This window comes from Balaenoptera borealis, assembly GCF_965194805.1.
Source record: "Balaenoptera borealis genome assembly, chromosome: 11".
NCBI classification, from domain to species: domain Eukaryota; kingdom Metazoa; phylum Chordata; class Mammalia; order Artiodactyla; family Balaenopteridae; genus Balaenoptera; species Balaenoptera borealis.
Window position 1 is genome coordinate 73,658,303 of NC_138868.1, and position 17,983 is coordinate 73,676,285.

At 34.4% G+C, this 17,983-nt stretch overlaps 1 protein-coding gene across 13 annotated transcripts in view; it reads right to left on the reverse strand.

Moving 5' to 3' along the window:
- MTMR2 (myotubularin related protein 2) overlaps window positions 1–17,983 on the reverse strand; it is a gene marked incomplete at its 5' end in the record, with an annotated part of 107,549 nt that overhangs the window by 27,298 nt on the left and 62,268 nt on the right. For 11 of the 13 annotated variants that reach the window (XR_014231117.1, XM_082339928.1, XM_082339931.1 and 8 more), the window contains 5 exons: window positions 7,615–7,698; window positions 8,772–8,873; window positions 11,320–11,430; window positions 11,586–11,680; window positions 17,762–17,837. Coding sequence is in view for 12 of the 13 variants with exons in the window: in XM_082339928.1 (XP_082196054.1) it covers window positions 7,615–7,698; window positions 8,772–8,873; window positions 11,320–11,430; window positions 11,586–11,680; window positions 17,762–17,837 (468 nt within the window). Of the gene's footprint in view, window positions 1–7,614; window positions 7,699–8,771; window positions 8,874–11,319; window positions 11,431–11,585; window positions 11,681–17,608; window positions 17,721–17,761; window positions 17,838–17,983 lie in introns of those variants that run through there. The other 2 variants (XM_082339926.1, XM_082339925.1) reach the window with 2 other exon arrangements.

Here is a 17,983-nt window from a genome sequence, read left to right on the forward strand (position 1 = left end):
TAAAACATCAGAACAGAAGCCTCCTATTCAACTTCTCTTTTCTCCACTATCTATCACTTAAGTTGTTGGAATAGTTATTGTCTGCCTGTGGTGACCAGGCTTTTAGGATGAGATATTCTAACACAGGGATCTGTGTTCATTTTGGCATTCAATTTTATGTTAATAGATTTATTAAATCATTAAATACTGAATGAGTGTTGGGTCTGTCCTAAGCACATCAAATGAAAAGCAAGGAAACAGTAAGACTGAAAATGTTCTTGTCTTTAAAAAGAACACAGTCTCATACAGTTTGACTGGTGAGTGATTCTGTTGCCATTCATCTATACAAAGAAATTTCTGAGGGCAGACACCAAGTGTCCACCAGAATGCTATGTACATGTTTATCACTTATATTCCTAAAGTGAATTTTACAGTATTAATAAAATGTTGCTGATGTAAAACATATTAAAAAAAACAAGGAAGTAATGGACGGCAAAACCAAAAAAAAAAAAAAAAAAGAAGAGGCAAGGGAAACAAAACAATTTTTGAAAAACACACCAATTATTAAACTCATTTGGTCCTTAAATATTTGCCATATTTATAACTAGTATACCACTTCACATATAGGATTACTTAATAAGACACTTTAAAATTTCCATCCTCCATTCCATAGAAAATAAAGCCATTACATTAAATGGCTGGAATTAAGAAAATACATATATTTTTAATTTTATTACCTCTGATAACTCATAATAAACAGAAAAAGACAAAACTGAAAGAAACCAAATTACAGAAAAAAAAATACATTTATTGAGCACCTACTATGTGCAGGCACTATGCCAGCAGCCTTTCTCTCTATCCCTCCCTCCCTCCCCCTCCCGCCCCCCCCACCCACACATATTACTGTATTCAGGTTTCATTACTGTCATTTTATAGATGAAGAAATTGTGGCACAAACTGTAACTTGACCAAAGGAAGTTGTCAAGAATTCCATGTACATTCTAAATCTATCCTTTTAATAAAAAAAGTACATTGTGCCTCAAGGAAAATTTTACTATCCTGGTTCACAAAATTGTTATAAATATCTGAAATCAAAGGGCAGGAGGTACTCTCCTTTAAAGGGGTATTTCTAAAGCTGTTGCCGAACACCCAGGAGGATATTAAAATTAGGAAAGGAAAATTCCCTTCCAGTAATCATGTGATAAATATTATCAATAGAGTTTCCACCTATCCCTAGCCAAGGTCTCTCTTCATTAGTGCCTTACATACTATTTACCCCATTCAATTAGCCTGGTCCCAACTTGCTTCCTATGATCTACATCTCTCCTTCCCTCCTGCTTTCCTCAACTTTCTAGATTAACTGTTCAGGTAAGATCCTTACTTATTTCCAGAAATAAAAAAAAGGTTTAAGTAAGAGATGTTTAAAATAAATGTTCATGCTATAATAAAAAATGTACAATGAAAAAAAATGAATTCGTAAGTTTATAGAGGTGGTACTCAACCAAGAAACTTGGATACCACCTCTAACTCTCCCTCACCCTCTACTTCCAATGAATGATTAATTTTTATGATTTTTTTTCTTCCAAAAGTGCCTGAAAAAAGTTTGCACTTCTCTCAATCTTCACTGTCACTTCCCTAATTCAGGCCATTGTCACTTCTCTTCTGTCCCTCCACAATCCATTCTCCACACTGCCTCAAAATTCTTTTAAGATGCAAAAGCTATCACATCATTCTTCTGCCTAAAAGCTATCAATGGCTACCTATTCCTTTTCACATAAAGTATAGAACCCTTTATGGGACTTGGCAAAGACCTTCACACTCCTGCTTTCCCCAGACTGATCTCTGGCCACTCTAAACTCTAGTCTAGCCTATACCAAAAACCTTCAGTTTCCAGATGGCTTCATATTCTATCACTGGAGTACTTGCTCTATTATTCACAATATTCATCAGTGTGTATTTTGATTGTTAGTTTACTTCTTTGAAACCTCCATTAAACATATGTTCTTTGGGAGTCAGGATTGAGTCTTTCTGTTTTAGCCACTGGTACATAATAGGTGCTACATGAATTTGATGAATGAATGAATGAATATATGAATGAATAAAATCAATGAACCACAAGGAAGCTTCTACAAGAAGCAAAATTAGTTTCTGAAGTTTTCTTAGAAAATATGGTGTCAAAGCTGAGAGGGTCAGGTCTCCTGAGATCCTAGTGTACCATCTTTAACCCAGGTAGGTAACTCCCATCTCTCTGTCACTGCCTTCCCATATCCTTGAAAAATCACTACCAGGGAGAACTGTTACCACTGGGATTGTGTCATATTCTTCAGAGAAATGGATGGGTGGGAGTAGAATCATTGACTTAAATTACCTTAATGGCTACTGTCCTCCTCATTCTTAGAGAAGCTGACACACCTATCTCCACTAAAGGAATTGCCTTCCGAGCAGAAAACTGGAGTTGGCTAGTCAGCATATACATCCTTTGTAGACAGTGCTAAAGATATAATGACAACTGTTGATCTCTGGCATACATCTTTCTACTCTCCATGCAAATCACTGCCCTTCAGTTAATGTATCCATTTGTCAGAGTCAATTTACAACCAAATTAACTGGATTATAGCTTTCCCTAGTTACTTACATTCCAGTTCTGAGGATAAATTCTGTTCTCCTTTACTGCACTTGAGTGCTCTCCAAATTTGTTAAGCAAGATATCTACCATATGATTATTTCTGCAGAAGACCATGCTCATTTTCTATATACTGATTTTTATTTTAGCAACTTGATGATTTCTCTCGACCTTATCCACAAATTTCAGGGTCCTCTATATAATCACTACATGTGTCAAGAGAAAATTAAAGAAATACTCTCTTATATAACAAACAAATGGTTACTAACGGTTTTGCCCATTTAAAAAATATATAATCTAATTTCTTTACGCACTATAACGTATAGGTCTACAAATTTAATGTGGCTTTCCTTTTGTGTTTCAGCGGCAGCACACAAAAAGCCAACCAATCATGACTTCCGTTTTCAGAGCTTTACAATGTAATAAATATAATAATAATCATTTGGATCGATTTCTATGGTTTATAATGTGCCTTTCTGTATATCACTAATCCTTCAAACAATCCTATAAGGCAGTTCCTATTACCAAGTAAAAAATAAAGGCACTGTGACATGAGTGACTCATTCAACAGCACATATCTAAGTATGAGAGCTAAGCAAGTGCTAGAGCTAGGATTCAAAACTGAGTCTTCTAAATGATCTGGAATTAGATTGCGGTGATAGGTGCACAACCTTATGAATATGTTAAAAAACAGTGGTATACACTTTAAAGTAGAAAATTTTATGGTATGTAAATCATATCTCAATTTTAAAGAAAAAAAGAATAGAGAGGCCGTGTGTTTTGAGATGGTATAATCTCCAAAATACGTTAGATGAAAAAGAAGGGTACAGTGTGCACAGAATGCTATTATCTGCTTTAAAAAAACACTGTATACACATTATACAAGCTGTGTAGCATAAAATCTCTGAAAGGATATACGGGTAATGAGTAACATTATTTCCTAAAGGGAGAGGAACTGGGATGGCTGGGGAACAATGTTGGCCAGAAGGGAAACCTTCCTTTCAGTATACCCTTTTATACCTTTTGCATTTTATACAGAGTGTGAGTATTACTGCATCCAATTTTTTTTTTTAATTTAAAAGAAGAAAAAAGGAATATTCTGATGCTTTATCTTTAGTCTCAACATTTATATTAAGAGACTACCCTGAACAGCAAAGGAAGAACCATCAACAAAATGAAAAGGCACCCTATGAAACTGGAGAAAATATTTGCAAACCATATACCTGATATGGCGTTAATATCCAAAAATATATAAAGAACTTAAAAACAACAACAAAAATTCCGATTAAAAATGAGCAAAGGATCTGAATAAACATTTTCCCAAAGACATACAAATGGCTAGCAAACACATGAAAAGATGTCAACATCACTCATCATCAGGGAAATGCAAATCAAAACTACAATGAGATATCACCTCACACCTGTTAAAATGGCTAATTACACAGCATTGTAAAGCAATTATACTCCAATAAAGATGTATTAAAAAATAAATAATTTTTTAAATAAATAATAAAGTAAAATGGCTAATCACCAAAAAACCAAGAAATCACAAGTGTTGGCGAGGATGTGCAGAAAAGGGAGCCCTTGTGCAGTGTTGGTGGGAAACAGTAAGGAGGTTCCTCAAAAAATTAAAAATAGAACTACTATATGATCCAGCAATTCCACTTCTGAGTATTTATTCAAAGAAAATGAAAACACTAACTCAAAAAGATATATGCTTCCATTCATTGTAGCATTATTTACAATAGCCAAGATATGGACACAATGTAAGTGCTCACTGATGAATGAATAAAGAAAATGTGATATATATATATATATATATATATATATATATATATAAAGAGGGAGAGAGATCTCTATATATAATGGAATTTTATTCAACCATAGGAAGAATGAAATCTTGCCACTTGTGACAACACGGATGGAACCTGAGTGCACAATGTTAAGTGAAATAAGACAGAAAAAAGCAAATATTGTATGACGATCTCACTTATATGTGGAATCTTTAAAAAAAACAAAACAAAACAAGAAAACAAGCTCATAGATAAAGGGAACAAACTGATGGTTGGTTGTTGGAAGCTTGGAAGCAGGGGGTCAGGATTGGGCAAAATGGTGAAGGGAGCCAAAAGGTACAAGCTTCCAATTATAAACTAAATGTAAGTCACAGGGATATACTGTACAGCATGGTAACTATAGTTAATACTGTATTGTATATTTGAAAGTTGCAAAGAGAATAAATCTTGAAAGATCTCATCACAAGAAAAAAAATCCTAACTGTTTTTGGTGACACTGTCTAGATGTTAACTAGACTTACTGTGGTGATCATTTCGCAATATATATAAATATCAAATCATTATGGTATACACCTGAAACTAATATAATGTCGTTATGTCAATTATACCTCAATGAAAACAAGGAAAGAAAGAAACAGAAGAGATTATCTTCATTTTCTTCAGTAATAAACTTAAATTAAAAAAAAAAAAAGTCTTCTAACTACACCAAATACAGTGTCCTCTCCACTAGACTTTAACTTAATTGACTCAGAGACAAACTGTCTAACTCTGCAGTAAAAAGCCAACAAATTAATCTAGTAAGTTAAAGACCATAAAGCATCTGTATCATTCAGTGTAGAGTTCATTGCTGTATTCTGATTACCACATTTCCTAATCTCATAATTCTCTTTCTGAATGCGTATAGCTGTTCATTTACTCTTTTTTTCAACTGGAGTATAGCTAATTTACAATATTGTATTAGTTTCAAATGTACAGCAAAGTGATTCAGTTACACATATTTTCTCTGATTTTTTTCCATTATAGGCTATTACAAGATATTGAATATAGGTTCCTGTACTATACAGTAAATCACTGTTGTTTATTTTACATACAGTGGTGTGTATCTGTTAATCCCATACTCCTAACTTATCTCTCCCCCCACCTCTTTCCCCTTTGGTAAACATGAGTTTGTTTTCTATGTCAGTGAGTCTGTTTCTGTTTTGTAAACAAGTTCATTTGTATTACTTTTTTAGTTCCACATATAAGTGATATTATATATTTGTCTTTCTCTGCCTGGCTTACTTCACTCAGTATGATGATCTCTAGGTCCATTCACATTGCTGCAAATGGCAATATTTCATTCCTTTTTATGGCTGAGTAATATTCCAGTGTGTGTGTGTGTGTGTGTGTGTGTGTGTGTGTGTGTGTGTGTGTACACACCACATCTTCTTGATCCATTCATCAGTTGATGAACACTTAGGTTGCTTCCATGCCTTTGCTACTGTAAATAGTGATGCTATGAAACATTAGGGTGCATGTATCTCTTTGAATTAGAGTTTTCATCTTTTCCAGATCACATGGTAACTCTATTTTTAGTTTTTTAAGGAACCTCCAGACTATTTTCCATAGTGACTATACCAATTTACATTCCCACCAAAAGTGTAGGAAGGTTCTCTTTTCTCCACACCCTCTGCAGCATTTATTTGTAAACTTTTTGATGATGGCCATTCTGACCAGGGTGAGGTGACACTTCATTACAGTTTTGAATTGCATTTCTCTAATAATTGGCAATGTTGAGCCTCTTTTCACGTGATTGTTGGCCATCTGCACGTCTTTGGAGAAATGTTCACTTCTGCCCATTTTTTGATCGGGTTGTTTGTTTTTTCACACTCACTTTTCAACTTATTCTTTTTCATATTAATTTCTTTCTTTTCGCTGGACACAGTTATCTCATCTCCTTTCCAAAGTTCTATGTTGAATGCTACTACAACAGACAGCAATTTTTGCCCAGATTCCCAAAGAATATTCTTCATTTTTACAATTCTACAGACATTTGTTAGATTTTCTGATTGCTTTGCCACCTAATTCTGACACTGGATTTTTCGTGTAGCAAAAATTTTGCAATGTTACTTGTAGACTCTTGGTTTTTAAAAGCTGATCCATTTATTTTGTATTCTGCTTCATATTTTGCCAGCTGACGGTTTTATAACTGAATGGTTTTATAACTGATGGTTTTATAACTAATTTTAAATTTTACTTGCCACATGCAATTGAGCAACAAAATCAGTTTCAAACCATCTGGATATCTTTAGTTCTCTGGTGATGGTTTTTTATTCTTCCTGGTTTTCTGAAACAAACCTAAAAAATTAGAAGCTTTATAGTAACTAAAATGCAATGTTTAAAATCTAAATACAAAAATCACAGCCTAATGTTTGTCATATTTGAATTCTAGAATAATTTGAATATCAAATCTAATAATTACCAAGAAACAATCAATGTGTCTGAAAAATTCTCAAGAATGCACAGTGAACATGTGGAAAGTTAAAAATAAAGACTATTTTTGGTAGAGTTTAAGTACTGCAGTATAGGAACTCTGGGAAGTGGTATATTGAGGAAGAATAGGGGGACTGATACACTGTAACACAGATTTCAAGATTGAATTCTGCTTTAATCTCCTACTGTGGTGAATCACATTATTAGGTTTTCTAATATTAAGCAAACTCACCTTAGTCATGATGTATTATTTCTTTTGTATACTATCAGATTTGATTTGTTAACGTTTTATGTAGAAGTGTGTTCTCTGAAAATGTAGAACTTTCAAAATTTTATGTGGAGCTAAATTATAAGCAGTAGAATTATTAGGAAATGTTTTCAGAATTAAATTATAGGATACCCAAAAAGAAAAATCTGAGTGAATAATGCGAATGACATACAAAAACATTAAAATGTAAATATATTTACAATTTTATTTTTATTTTTAAAATTATTAAACATTTTTTAAATAAACTGATTTACTTGTAAACTCTTAGATAAGTGAAGATTCATGAAAGATCATTGGCATAGTCTGAAAAGCTGTTTAAAGAAACTGAAAGGCAATCAAAAAAATCAAGATTAGCCTTTATTAAAGAAACAACAACAAAAACCACAAAACTATATAAAGCTGTTCACTTCTATCCATGAACGTTTTGTTGTAATGAAAAGAATACAGAATATTGAAATTCAAAAAAAAAAAGTACTTACCTGCCTTCTATACTCTAAAAGAGAGTCATATAGCTTCCACCCGTTTTCAGGGAATACTTCTTTGTACTCAAAAGCAAAAAGAGGCTACAAAAAGTAAAGAGTTAATAGCTAAAAAGACATTTAAGAAGGTAATGAATCAGAAATATAACCTTATCATACCCCAAGTTTTCATTTACTTATCTGTAAGGATATTTTGTATTGGTATTCTTCTTTATATTGTTGTTTTAGCTTTTGTTTTATAATTTTGAAAACTTACTTTTTTTTATATTTTCAAGCACAGAAAAGCACAAAGGTCTGCCACCAAGATTTATCAAATGCTAACATATCACCATGTTTCCTTCAGATATCTTTGGTAGCTGTTTTAGGTTTACTTCTAAATAATGAAAGATATTACATAAAACAGACATCTTCTGATATAATTAACTAGTTTGACATCACAGATATCAGCAGTTAAGCAGCTTTAAAGATTATGCTACATTTTCTAAAACATACTGAATAAACTTTTTATTTTGGGACATGCAATCTGTACCAAAAGAGAAAATTTAATTTATCATTAATGTAGACAGAATAGCAGGAATAACTATGATGATAAACACTCAAACTCGAGTCAGAAGACCAGGATTGATTCTAAATTTTACTTCTTACTAACTATGCCACTGAGTCAATTGTTTACCTGCTCCTGGTTTCAACTTTAAAATACGGATAAATAATATTTAGCACCATAGGGCTACTGTAGAAGTTAGATTATATAAAATAAATGAGGAAACCTAGTACTGTTAATAGCACACAGTAGGAACTCAGTTCTAAGTATTTATCCACCCTTCCCCTCCTGAAATTGCTAGACTTAACTCTCAGCTCTCAATTTAAAAGATTTCACATCCTAATGAAAACCACATACAGCTTTTCATCATGAAAATACCCTGGATAGAAAGATCATATAATGACAGAATGTCAGTCTGCAGGGATGGACCTCAGAAATCGGCTAGTCCAGCTTCCTCATTTTATACCGTAAAAAGCTGGTCCTATAGATTAAACCTAAACTAGACATCTGGCAAAGTGGGATTGTAAACAGAGAGATTCTAAATAGCCTAGACAAGTTTCTTGACACTACACCAATAATTATAATATAGCTTTTTCAAAGATGAGAAACCTCTTACCAGGTTATTAGAGACAGGAAATGCATATTTCATTAGATTCTCAAATATAGATCTTCTTGTTCGCCCCTCAGGTTTATGAGCAAACCGTAAATTCCGAATATCCTAGAAAAGAGTTAGGATCCAAGTCACCTATCATTGTTTGTTCACTTTTTATTTAAGGAACAAATAAGGCAACTTATTTGTTCCTTAAATAAAAAGTGAATGAATGTGGGATACAAAAATAGACAACAGCTCCTGGAGGCAGGGAAATTACAATGCCTTATTGAGAGAAACAAAAATAAACACAAGACACTCTGATACAAGGCGGAATTCAGAGGACAGAAAATTTCCCTCTGCTTATGAACTCAAGATAGGCCACTGAAGGAGCCAGCATCTGATGTAGGCACTGGAGATTAGAGATACTATGTCTGAAGTCATGATATTACATGGCTGATACACACTGTCAACATTATGTCCTGGGACTTCCCTAGTGGTCCAGTGGTAAAGAATCCACCTTCCAATGCAGGGGACGCGGGTTGATCCCTGGTCGGGGAACTAAGATTCCACATGCCACGGGGCAACTAAGCCCCCTCACCACAACTACTGAGCTCACGTGCCTCAACTAGAGAGCCCGCTTGCCGCAAACTACAGAGCCCACGCGCTCTGGAACCCGCACGCCACAACTACAGAGCCTACGTGCCACAACTAGAGAAGAGAAAACCTGCACACCACAACTATAGAGAAGCCCACGCACCGGAACAAAAGATGCCGCGCGCCTCAACGAATATCCCACATGCCGCAACTAAGACCCAACGCAGCCAAAAATAAATTAAATAAATAAATAAATCTTAAAAAAAAATTATGTCCTTTCCCTGTGAAAGCCCAATGTCTGTTATGAATTTCCCTATTAAAAACCTGATTAGCTGTTGTTATATTTCATAAATGTCTTCATTCCCATTATGCTTGGTGATCATTTGCCTATTTATAATCCCTTGCCAGGACTCACTTCCATTGGACCTTCAATTCATAAGGCTCCTGCTACTAGACTGATAGAACCCAACCCTGCCTAAAGGTCTTCCTCCAGTCCACGTCCCAAGGTCTTCAACTATCTACTAGCAAAAACTTTGAATAGTTTGACTGATATCATCCAGGCTCTAAAGTCAGATCTAAAGAGCAAAATTCCCTTCCCTTATTTGTTCTCAAGCAGTTTTCTATGCTCAGGCTGAATGTAGATATTCATGTTCCAACTTACTGAGATCTTAACAGCACTAAGAAAAAAAACGGGATTAAGAATAATTTCAAGACTATTCATTTTATTTAAGTGGTTTCATCTAGACAGAATTCAAAATAGCTTTACTCCACTGTATTCTGTAAAACTGAGCACATAGACCCTCCACAACAATGCACCTACAGAACATGAACAAGTAGAACATTTTATTATAAATCTGATCCAAAATTAGAATGCCAGCTCTACCACCTTTTAAAACAAATGTGTGAGAACCTAAGCTGATATTTTGTTTTTCATCAGTAAATACCTTTACAACTAATAGAGATATTCATAATCACTCTGTTAAACAGAGCTCTCCAAAAGTACCATAGCAGGGACCCTACAAATGTTTGGGTTTATTGATAATGGTCTTGTTCTATGGAAAAAGTTGTATTTAAAATGATCAAAATTTCAAAGTCACCCTCTTTCATGTCCTCTTATATTCTATGCTCTATTTACTCTTAGACCACAGAAGAGCAATCAGGAGACGTGCCTGTCACACAGCTGACAGCTATTATACTCTTAGAGCCCTTCCAACTATAATGGAAAAGCACACAAATAATTACTAAGTCATTAGCTTTAATACTAGATTCATAAAGCTTCTAAGATTGGCATGAGAAAGGATCTTGAAAGTTACACATGTGCTGTTGCTTTTACTTTTTTGGCACTCGCAGAACAGCAAAAGAAAGGAAAAAGATCTAGCAGTGAGATGTACACAGCTGTTAATTAGGCTATATAGTAAGGAGAACAGTGACCTTAGAAGTGGCAATGGTATTAAATATTTATGACTGAATGTTAAGATTATAACAATCTAACTCTCATTCAAGTATCAATGCACTTAAGGAATACCAGTTAGATAAGAAAATACAGAAGGTCTATAACATGAAGTTTTCCTCACCATTGTTTTAGAAGCAGAAAAATTATGAGAACTAGAAATAGGAAAGAGAGGTGATTGTATCATAATCAGTTCCTCCACTACAAAGTACTATGAGCCTTAACTGCTCAGAGCCTTATGTTTCTAATTTGTAAATTAAAGGTAATAATGTCCATCATGCCTAGTTCAAGATTTTTATGAGGCTCAAAAATGAAATAATGAATGTGAGAGTACTTTGTGTTGAGTCCAAAAACTTCAAGTCTAATTCACAACCAATCACCTTTTTATTACTCCTAAATGTTGTTTTCTTCTACTAGAATGACTCTTCTGGCATGAAATCCATTTGATATTTTGGAAATTTCTAAAATATCTATTTAATAGAAAGCTTTTCAAACAAAAAAAAATTGCATACATATTACAACATTTACCTTGCACACAGTTTCAAGTCCGTAAGAATTTTCACCTCGACTAGAAGCACCACCAATTTTTTCTACTCTGCTTATAACACCAAGAGAAGCATCTAAAACAAATGGGGGATCCTAAAGGAAGGAAAAAAAAATTAAAACTGAGCAACTGATACTGTACAATTATAGCTGAGAAAAATATTAACTAGAAATGCTTTAATTAACAATGACCAAAGATGAACAAACAACACACAGATGTACATATAAAAATCTAATCCAACAAGCCTTACCCGTTCCATGCTTTTGAAATATAACCTGTAATTCGTAACAGTCAGAGTTCCTCGTACAGCACCAGTGAATGGACATATATAAGTTACATCTTTGGCTGAAAAGGAAAAGAGCCCACAATTTACTATACATTGTGCACTATTAAAAACTGCACTATCATCTTTTCACAAACAAAATTTAAAAGAATTCTGACTGCTAGTCTAAATTATGATCAAAAAAATCACAGAATCAGTGATTCAAAGAGACCTCAAATGCCAAATCCAAGCTTCTAACCACACACTAATCTGGGGAAGGAATGTAGAATAAATGGGAAGGACTGAAGAAGCAGAGGGACATCCTTTACCCTGAGACAGACACAAGGAAACAAAGATGGCCACTCTCCCTGAGGGACAGACTAGGTGTGGCAGTTGGAGTAGTGAGTGGAAGAGTAGTGGTAAAGGTGGGAACAACAGTAAATGTCTCAAGTCACAGTCACCAATCATCTAATCATAGTTCCTAGATCATCTCCCCAATCTGCTGGTCTTCTTCTGGCCACAGTCTAGTGTGTCACCATTCCTCTAACTATACAATACCTAAAACATAATAACAGAAACTCCTGACCTGATTATATTTATACGGAAAATACTGTACAGAAAATGAAACATATATGAAATAGATTCTTAGAAAAAATAACAGTACAGTAAGAGGGTATTATATTCCTGACCGAGCAACAGATGTCAAACTTTGTAGTGAAATAATCACAAGCATTGTTTAATTAAATGATAAATGATGAATCTATACAGTATTATCGCTTTTTAAAACGTGTTAATTAAGCAGGGTAACTCAGCTACCACCAGCTCAAAATACTATTTAATATGGTAAAGTTCATATGCCCAATACAAAGGTTTTTTGTATCTTAAAATATTCATAAATCCCTGCTATGTCATTATTGTAGCAAAGCAGCAGATAAAGGAACATCTTCATTGTTTCAAGAAACTAAGGCACAATTAGGAGCAAAAAATTTCTAAGAACCTTTCAAGGGGCCTCTGGGAAAACTTAGGAACATGAAATATGTTTAATAAGGTATTGCAACTTCCTGACTTTGCTTTCTATTCCTCACTTTGAAGGACTGACCGCTTTGTATGGAATCTGAAATGAGACTGATCTTCTAACAAACATTTCTAACCTTCAAAATAGCTCCCTTGGGAATGTTCAAATATGAGATGAATTATTTGAATCATTGTTTCCAATGCATTTCCAATGTTTCATTTAGAGGGAAGCTATTAAAATTAAATAAACCAATCATTATAGAAAGATACATAAACTTGCCTTGCAGACATTTTCTTGCCCTTATGAATTTTTATCTCAACTGGGAAAGCTTTATTCAATGTTACTAAAAACATTTCTTGATTTTTTCCAGAGCCAATTTTCTTCACTCACACAAGAAAATCAGTCTTATTATTCTATATTCTACTACAGGATATGTCCCTCTTAGTCCCAGCCCAAAGTTTTTGTTACAACTTCCCCTTTATTCTAAAATCATGAAATAATATACATGAAAGTGCTTCCAAAATTAAAAGTACTCTACTAGATATTGGGTTGGCCAAAAAGTTCGTTTGGTTAATGAATACGGTATTCAATAAAGTTCTTGATGAAAATTACTTACAGCCGAACGAACTTTTTGGCCAATCCAATACAAGGGCTTATAGCTATGTTACTATTATCATCATTAGGCTTGGCTTTGCTCTGTCCCTTTTATCCTTTTTCCTCAGGCTGGTGGCAGCTAAGTCACTCTGAAGAGAGAATTTATGCCCAGTAGAGTCTGTACCAAGTAGAAGAGAGACTGTGATTAGGAATCTTAACCAGAGCGAATGACAATAGTAACAACCAGCACTGACAGCCTAGCACTTCAGAATTTATGAAGTACTTTTTACCTGAGTACCTCCCTTAACCTTCAAAACAACCTTTAAATATAAAACCTCTAATTACCTACAATTTTTAGATGAGAGTACCAGGGCTCAGAGAAGTAAAACAAATTGTCTAATGTTTCAGAACCAGTAACTGCTAAGATTAGGACTTGAATGCAATTCCTATGACTGCAAATGCAAATTTCCTTCCATCACATCACGCAAAGCTAAGCCACTCAAGTAGCACAGCCTGTCTCCTGTGTTAAAGGGTGAAAGATTGCCGTCTGGGGCCACCTCTACTGCTGATGTGCGCAGGCCACAATACCCTGAGACTGTTGCTGCTACTGTTAAAGCATTCTGTTGATGTTCCTAACACTACTCTAACTTTTAAAAAAACGTCTAAACTGCAGATTTACTTTAGACCAACTAAGAATGTCTTTTCTATATGAAGTAATACACTCAAGGTTACCAGCCTTATCCTTTGTATTACATTTAATTTTTTGAAGAATAATCAAGTCTATACAGATGACTTTGAATCAGAATATTTTACTTAATATATTAGGTATTCCTCTAAATTTCGCAATATTGATACTGCCTAGTGGTTACCAAAAGAGCTTAGATTAACCAATCCTCTCAAATTTTCCCTGAGCTCACAAAGAATCAATAATAGTTTCCATGAGGCAGACCAAAATGACTTTGAGAATACATATCTATAAGGATGTAAAATATATACAAATAAATGTAATATATGAGAGCATGCAATCTGTGCAGAAAGAGAGGCACAAAAACATACTCTAAGTAATACAAAGAAGGAAAGTCCATTAAGCTATGGGATCGGAGAAGGTTCAAGGAACACAGCCATGTGAGCTGTGCCCCAGTGGCTGGTATCCTTTTAATGGGTAGAGATGTTGATACAGCACTCAATGCAGAGAAGAACCTAAACTAAATTACAGAAGTAAGAAAGTAAAGTAACTATTTGGACAAGGTAAGTATATAGTCTGGATCTCTCTAATTTATATTATATCACATTCTCTTCATTCCTTCTCAGTTTCCCTCCCCGGTTCCTCTTCTACCATTTACCAAAGCTATGTTCTTGGCCCTCTTTTTACTCCATACATTCTCTGGGTTATTTCCCTCCTTTCATTTTCAACTAATATCCATATTCTGATGATTCCAAAATATGCACTTCCACCCCTGCTCTCTCTCCCAAACTCCTACAAGTTTCTCATAGGCACCTGAAATTCAATGTACATAAATATTATACCAAGGGCTCATGAAAATGAGAGAAAAAGATATCATTCAAGAAATTTTTAGAGATTACTCCTCTGGATCTGGTAACTGACTGAATGTCAGAGTTCAGAAAAAAAGAGCAGCTGAGGATGACTCCCAGATTTCTGCCTTGAGTGAACGGACAACCAGTGTTAATATTAACCAACAGAAAGAATAAAAGAAAAGGAGTAAATTTGGACATAAAGGTGATGACAGTCTTGGAGATGCTGAGCATAAGGGATATCTACAGAATATCCAAGGGCATGTGTCTAAGACACAGGCATTTGTTTTATACGTATTAAGACAGAGGTTCACACTAGAAGTAACAAATTTTGGAGTCATCAGTAAATACATGGTAGGTAAAGCTACTAATTTAGATATGATCAACTAAAAAGAGCAAATAGGAGAGAAAAGGGAAATGAGCCAAGGATGAAGTCTTAACTGGAGTGTTGCTAACTAAAGGAGGAGACGACAACAAAAGAGATTGAGTGGTAACTTGAAAATCTTTTATAAGGTCATTTATCACAGTGGAAATAGCATATGCTTTAGGCTCAGAAAAGGGAAAAAAAATTGTCTCAATGCTAGCTATAACTTTACTAGCTAGGTAGTCTCCCTATGCCTTAGTTTCTCCATCTACAAAATGGGATTAATATCTTCCTCAGAAGATCACTGTGAGGATGATTAAATGAGACAGTAAGCACTTAATAGTGATAACTACTGTTATTATATGATACCCAGTGGTAATAATACATAACACCTAACTTAGTAGGTAACTCAGCAGAACAAGCTTAGGATACCTGAGGTGAGTAGGGAGGAAAAAAGGAATGTGGAGGTATTCAATCAAGAGTTAAAAGTAAGAAGAGAGAAATGCTAAGTGTGAGGAACTAAATGTACCACAGGCAATAACAACACATTTAGGGGATAGGTCCTCTTTGGCTTGCTTATTTTTACACAAGGAAATGACATGTGGCCAGGGGAAATCAGGCATTTATTAAGTGCTTTTTAAAATTATGATTGATAATCAAATGAAAGGTGGTGTTTACTTTGACTGAAAAACCATCTAGTGTATTCTCCTATATATTACTTTATTTCTCAAAAGCTATGAGTATTTTCTTTTAATGACTGAATAATATTCCACTGTATATATATATAAATATATAAACATACCACAACTTTTTTTCAATCATCTTACGTTATTTCTTTACAGAGTTCTTTTACGAACACAAGCATACAATTTTTTCTTTTCTTTTTTTTTTAATTGAAGTACAGTTTCTGTACAATATTATGTAAGCTATAGGTGTACACACGGCGATTCACAATTTTTAAAGGTTTTATTCCATTATAGTTGTTCTAAAATACTGGCTATATTCCCTGTGTTGTACAATATATCCTTGTAGCTTATTTTATGCCTAATAGTTTGTACTTCTTAATCTCCTACCCCTATATTGCCCCTCCCCCCTTCCCTCTCCCCACCTGCGACCACTAGTTTGTTCTCTGTATCTGTGAGTCTGCTTCTTTTTTGTTATGTTCACTAGTCTGTTGTACTTTTTAGATTCTACATATAAGAGATATCATACAGTATTTGTCTTTCTTTGACTTATTTCACCTAGCATAATGACCTCCAAGTCCATCCATGTTGCTGCAAATGGCAAAATTTCACCTTTTTATGGCTGAGTAATATTCCATTTTATACACACACACACACCCCCCACATCTTCTTTATCCATTCATCTATTGACAAACACTTAGGTTGCTTCCATATCTTGGAAACTGTAAATAATGCTGCTATGAACACTGGGGTGCATGTATCTTTCTGAATCAGTGTTTTGGGGTTTTTTTTTTTTTTGGATATATACCCAGGAGTGGAACTGCTGGGTCATATGGTAGTTCTATATATACCTCATCTTCTTTATCCATTCCTCTGTTAATGGACACCTAGAAAAGAATAAAATCTTGCCATGTCCAAGAACATGAATAGACCTGGAGGGTATTATATTTAATGAAATAAGTCAGACAGAGAAAGACAACACCATACTATTTATGTATACATGGAATTAAAAAAACAAAGGAACAAATGTAACAAAACAGAAACAGACTCACAGATACAGAGAACAAACTAGTGGTTATTAGAGGGTAGAGGGGTGGGGAAAGGGGCAAAATAGGTAAAGGGGATTAAGAAGTATAAACTACCAATTGTAAAATAAATAATTTACAAGGATGTAATGTGCAGCACAGGGAATATAGTCAATATTTTATAACAACTTTGCATGATGTGTAATCTATACAAATATCAAATTACTATGTTGTACACCTGAAACTAATACTGTAAGTCAACTATACTTCAATAAATAAATAAATATCTTAAAAATAAAAAAAGCTATGGGTATTTTGTAGATCACCACGCAAATGAAACAAAGTAAAAGCATGAGGACAAAAAAACACCTTAAAAGTGTGTTTCCACTTTCCAGTCCATACAATAAGTTAATGCTTAGTTATTTAGGCTGGACAAAGAAAAGCACCTATATGTAAACGGCTTGCTTTGCAATGGCGATGAAATACATTTATCCAAAACTGACAAATTTATTCAGAGTAGGAAAAAATAAAGAAGCGAAAAGAGAGAATGTGCTTTAAGAAAAATTACTTGTACAAAGTGACAATTCAATTTTTTATCTATGCAACCCACTATCTTACTGCAGTAATTCAAAATAATGAAATTTACTTTCACGAAATTCAGCAACAGTTTTTAAAATAAGTCACCTACTTTCAGTGAAAGTAAAGCAAACCAGAAAAGCAGCAGAATATCATTCAACTTGCATGTTTCCCAGTAGTCCAAATCCAAACACAACCAACAGGTCTAGACTTAAGCTTACAGAGCACACTGGATGCTGGGAAGGCTGGCAGTCATGAGTCCACCAAACAGGAGGTGTCCAGGCAGTGAGCCTGTTCTCTGTACACTGAGAGTACTGAATAGTCTGTACAGTCACAAAGGAGGAGGAAATTCGACAAAAAATACCATTACAGACCCATGTCTTTAATATTTTCTCCTGGAAGTAAGGGTGGTTCTTCCATTTCTGCTAATTTGTTAGACTCCCTCAGGACCTGGATTGGAAAGGGGAGGAGAGAGCAAGAAAAGAAACATTTTTTTATTCAAAGGCTAATTTTTTACTCAAATTTCAACTGTGTATGCTTGGTCTTATTTAAAGTTATAATACTATATCACATATACTGCTTTAAATCAAATTATA